Below are 5,253 nucleotides of genomic sequence, written 5' to 3'. Positions count from 1 at the left end.
TATCGCATAGTTCACCAATCTCTAATTCTCCGTCAGGAACTGAATCGAGAAATGAATCGAAACTTAATTCAATACTCTGAACTTTTGTTTTTACTTCTTGTTTCTCTTCTGTATTAATTCCTAATTTCTCCATTAACGTTTGAATATAATCGGAAAATCTACTTTCTAATACTTCCGGTAAATCTCTAATTAAAATTTGATTTATATCTCTTACGATTGACTGAGCATATACTTTTATTGCAGTTGAATTTTCAAATGTTATTGAACTTTTAGCTATTGAACCGATGGAGTTTTTCATGAAATTATAAATTGTCATAAAATGATCGCAAATGAATTTTTCAAATGATTTCTTTAAATACTGTTCAATTGTTAGATACTCTTCCGTTTCATTAAATTGTATTTTTGCGATCAGAAATTGTAATCTATTAATCAAAGTTTGATTGTGTTCGGTAAACGCTTTAATTACTTTTTGTGATGACTTAGTATCAAATACGTTTCTTATAGTTTTTTCATATTTATTTCGACTTATTTCATCAAAAGCATTTTTATACATATCGTAATACTCGTCCAACAATTCCGTATAATTCTTATTGACACATTCATGTACAAATTCATTAAGATTTCTTATAACATCTTTATTTGAATGAGGAATCGACAAAAACTCAATCAATCTTTTTCTTTCTTCTTCTTGCTCTCTCTGTAAACATTTTTCTTTCCATTCAACCAATGTAAATTTTTGTTCATGAACTAAGCGGTCGTAAACGACAATTTGTTCTTGAAGTTCTTGTTCCATTTCTTTGTAAATGTGATTTTCGCGATAATATTTATTTATTAATCTATCTTCAATTATTTCTGGAAGGTTCTTCTGCATGTTCTTCAAATTTTCAATATCTTCTAAATCATCTTTATCCAATTCATATTTTCCGATAATAGCTTCGTACTGTTTTAATTTCTTTTCGATTTTATGGTCTAAAGTATCGTACTGTTCATCAAAATTTTCATTAACGTAAGTATCAATTGCTTCTTTATCAAAGAGTTTTAATTTCTCTTCACTGTGTTTAATGACGCTTTCGAAATGCTCTATGTTCCATAAAAGAGAATTATAATAATTTGATTGTGGTTTAAAAACTTCAATCGGACAATCATTCACCGAGCATTTCATTAAACTTTTGCCGTAATTGTAAACGTAATTTTCAAGAGTTGTTGTTGCAGTAAGTGAAACTAACTTATCACTCATTTATATACAAATAAAAAAATTAAATTTAAAATAAAACTAACTTTATTTTTTCTGAGCAAACAAGCGTTTCCTGAACTACAACATTAATAAACAGCATAAAATGCAACATTCAACATAGAAATAAGCCTTTTCCGTCAATTAATCATCAGCAGCTCCCGTAAACTTGCAAAATTCACGTCAAATCATCAAGTTAGAATTCAACCTCAAAAATATATAGACTTTTACGAAAAGGCTTTCTCGAATTTTTTTTGTTAGGTTAGTTAGTTAGTTAGTTTGTCATTAAGCTCCAAACACTAAAATCTACATAGGATTAACAACAATCCATCCGTTATAGTCAGCAACTCCCGTAAACTTGCAATATTCACGTCAAATCACTAAAATGGAGAAACTCACTCAGCTCTTCCGAATTTCCTTTAGCTAATAACTTTTTTAGTAGTAGTATTAGTAGTAGTAGTATTTTTATGCCTCACACATTTAAAAAATAAATGTCATCATGAATTTAAATATATTTAATTACTTTCAATCAAAACCAACCGATTTATGATAATTCAATCGATTTTAGCCGTTCATCCTTTAGTTTATGTAGCGCGGGTGGGAGCGAGTGCGTAGCACGAAGCTCACATAGCGCTGTGTGTGTGTGTGTGGTATACAATCTGTTGTCATTTAATCCTAACGCTTCAGTAAGAGCAAATATTCTTCCTTCACCGAATAATCAAAATTCCAATTCTGCTATATCACAAATGATGGCAAATTTACAAAATCCATTTCTTCCTGTTGCTTTATCACAAACGCCACAAAACGTAAATCTTGACGCAATACATTGTATGAGAAATCAAAACGATGTTCGTCAACAACAAATTAATAATACGCGGAGAGAGAAACAAGATGAATTAGCAAGAAAAAAGAATTCGGATGAAAAAGAAAAAGATATGAAAAAAGCGACAAAAGCTGCTGAAGCAAAGTATAATGAAGAAAAGCAAAAACATGAAGTGGCAGAAAGAGAGATTGAACATCGGCATGAATTAGCAAACAAAGCTCAACAAGAAACTAAACGTTACGCAAAAGCTTTGGCAGAATAAAAAAAAAAACTCAATATAAAGGTGATATAGATTTATTAAAAAATAAAAACGCAACAATTCAAGCTGGTAGGTATATAATGCGGTCGGGAATGATCACGAGGACCCTAGGGGCCCCGCCGGGGACGGGGCCCCTAGGGTCCTCGTGATCATTCCCGACCTTAAGTTTTCACTGGGGGATTTCCGGGGTCTTCGGCCTCCGGAGGTGTTCTTCGGACCCCTCCGGAGGCCTCAGACCCCTCCAATCCCCCGAGTGTGCTCGCTCCGCTCGCAACAAAAATCGAAATGATTTTTGTGAGCCATACAATTCGTCTGAAAATTTGAATGCACATTCAATTTTGAGAGAACGCGAAACTTTTTGATAGGAACGATATTTCAATATATGTATTTTGTATATAAATGAATATATAAACAAATGAATATATATAAAATGAATATATATAAAATGAATATATAAACAAATAAATTTTAACGGATGATTCCATATTTCTTTAAAAATATGAAATACGATGTAAGGGAACCCCACATCGTGAGTAAATATAGTGTGTGTGTTGTGATGGTAATTTAATCTTCTTATTAATAAATTTATTATAAATATCATTATCATTATTATATATATTATATATATTATTAATACCTAATTTCTTACATTTTTAAATATCATTACTATATGCAACCATTATATATATATATATACATATATATATACATATATATATACATATATATATACATATATATATACATATATATATACATATATATATATATATATTACTAAATCATCGATATAAAAATTGATTGATTCAATGTATGGTATATGTTTAATAATAAATATTTAATTTCATTTGTTTAATAATTTCAGAGATTTGCTAATACAAGCATTAATTTTAATTATAGATATTATTGAAAACAACCCTTTAATAGTGAATAAGTATTAGTTTGCTGAAGAAAATGTACTAATTAAATCAATTCGATTATTATGTGATGCTAATGATATAGAATTAGTAAAAGCAGATACTGATAGTTATTGTTGTGAAAGTAATACATATGATTATGTTAGTAAATTATTCGGAGGTATTAAAGTGGTGTAGTTCGATAATAGCTATATAATCACTTATGCAAACACAGCTTTTCCAAAAAAACAAAAATATCTTTTAGAATGATAAGTTTTTGATTTCTAAATATAATTGCATTTTCTCAGACAAAGATAAAGTATATTAATTTTATGTATTTATTTTACGTCTCTGCACAAATAAGGGTTGCATATCCCAGTGCTTACCATGGTGAAGTGTATTGAGTCATCTGCGCTAAACAAAGAATCTGCGATCTTTAGGAATTCTCCGTTCGTTATATTATGTCTCAACATGTGAAAAAACATAATTTTGTTGGTAGGTGCATGAAATGGTGTGCAATGGTCATTCGGGTTATGAGTCATTACCTTTGCGCAAAGTGGAATATCCGAAAAGTTTTTTTTGATGATCCTTTGGTTGTCCATTTTGTAGAAGTTATGTCCTATGGACTGTGTCGAAGTTGCATTTTCCAAACTAATGTTTAGTCGCTGGAGAAACACATTGTGATATATGTCTTCTGCTCTGTTTACTTTTAAAACTACTTCCGGATAATGCGAAAGCATTTTCTCAACAGCCTTTCTCGAGTAAAGGTAACCAGACCCGCCTTGTAGGTAATTTCCATAACGATTATACACACAATTTCCAAGGATGACAGCATCTTCCAATGGATTATACTTGTCCTCAAGTTCATCAATATAACTGTCTAAGAGCTTATAATTAATGGCAGTGTCATCACAGGCTCGAAATGCCCAGCGGTAATTCGTTTCATCATAAAAATACTTGAGGCCAAAATAAGATTTGGCAAAAAGGTCGCGATTCTTGAAGGATGTGCGCTTGTTTTGTGAGACAAGATCTCGGTAGTACTGAGTTGGATAAAGGTTGAAAATGTCTTCATCAGTAAATTCGGTCAAATTTGATGGCCTTGTTGTGTTTACTTTGGTTTAATTGATGTAGATTGCTTGGAAGTTTGGCATTTTGTTGACATGATAGATGTGGTTTTTATTCATGTACCTGACAACGCTTCTGTTTTGCATTGTTAATATTATGAATAACAGCTTGTCGACGCTTCTGTTTTTGCTATGAATGAATGAAAAAATTTGGTTATTTTGCATTGATTGGAAGATATGCATACATAAAAGAGAGAAAGAAATAGTTGGTGCAAGTAATAAAGAAACAAGTTTGAAAGAACCTGGAAAAGGACATAAAACTGGAGATTTCTTTTGTGGCTTGGCCAAAACAGAAAGTGGAACCACAGAAAAACCCCTCAAGACCCCTGCTTGAAAAAGTTTTGGTTTGTATCTTAAATGATCAACAACTGCCCACATATTAACCAAATGTCTTCTCAATTCAGATGCCGATCAAATTACATTAAAAGATTGTTTGTGGCAAACGATTTCAATCTTACTTGAGGGGCTTCACTATGCATATCTTTTATCAAAATTTTATCATTTGTCATTTGTTCATATTATTAATTTATCATTCAACATCCTATTAAAGAAGTGGTATATTTGATAATCGGTTTTGACGATCATTATGAAAATATGAATCATATTACGCATACTTGTATCATTCAATTGAAAAGTGTAATTCTGCATTCTGTTACTGAACCCACTTATATAATTAAAATTGATAAATGTTTTAATGAAAGATGTGTCAGATGGAGGGGAGAAATAAAATATAATAGGCGGAATTATCACTTACAATGATTCATTTAATATATATGATAAGAATTTATTATCACTATCAAAGACATCAATTTATAACTCTTAATTGAGAAAACTAATATCATCAAAATTTATGTTAAATAGAGTGAAAAATTGCATATATGTAAATACAAGGTCTATTAGACTACTACGTTGTAAAATGT

At 30.6% G+C, this 5,253-nt stretch overlaps 1 protein-coding gene across 1 annotated transcript; it reads left to right on the top strand.

Annotated features, from left to right (window-relative positions):
- Window positions 1-1,977: 1,977 nt before the first annotated feature.
- On the top strand, window positions 1,978-2,316 carry GO595_008708 (uncharacterized protein; the record flags this gene model as incomplete). Its single annotated transcript, XM_067922312.1, has 1 exon — window positions 1,978-2,316. One exon carries the CDS (start codon window positions 1,978-1,980, stop codon window positions 2,314-2,316), a length of 339 nt encoding a protein of 112 aa, XP_067771125.1.
- Window positions 2,317-5,253: the final 2,937 nt, after the last annotated feature.

Source organism: Histomonas meleagridis (genome assembly GCF_020186115.1).
Source record: "Histomonas meleagridis strain 2922-C6/04-10x chromosome Unknown contig_69, whole genome shotgun sequence".
Lineage (NCBI taxonomy): Eukaryota > Parabasalia > Tritrichomonadida > Dientamoebidae > Histomonas > Histomonas meleagridis.
This window is presented reverse-complemented; position numbering and strand designations above follow the sequence as displayed.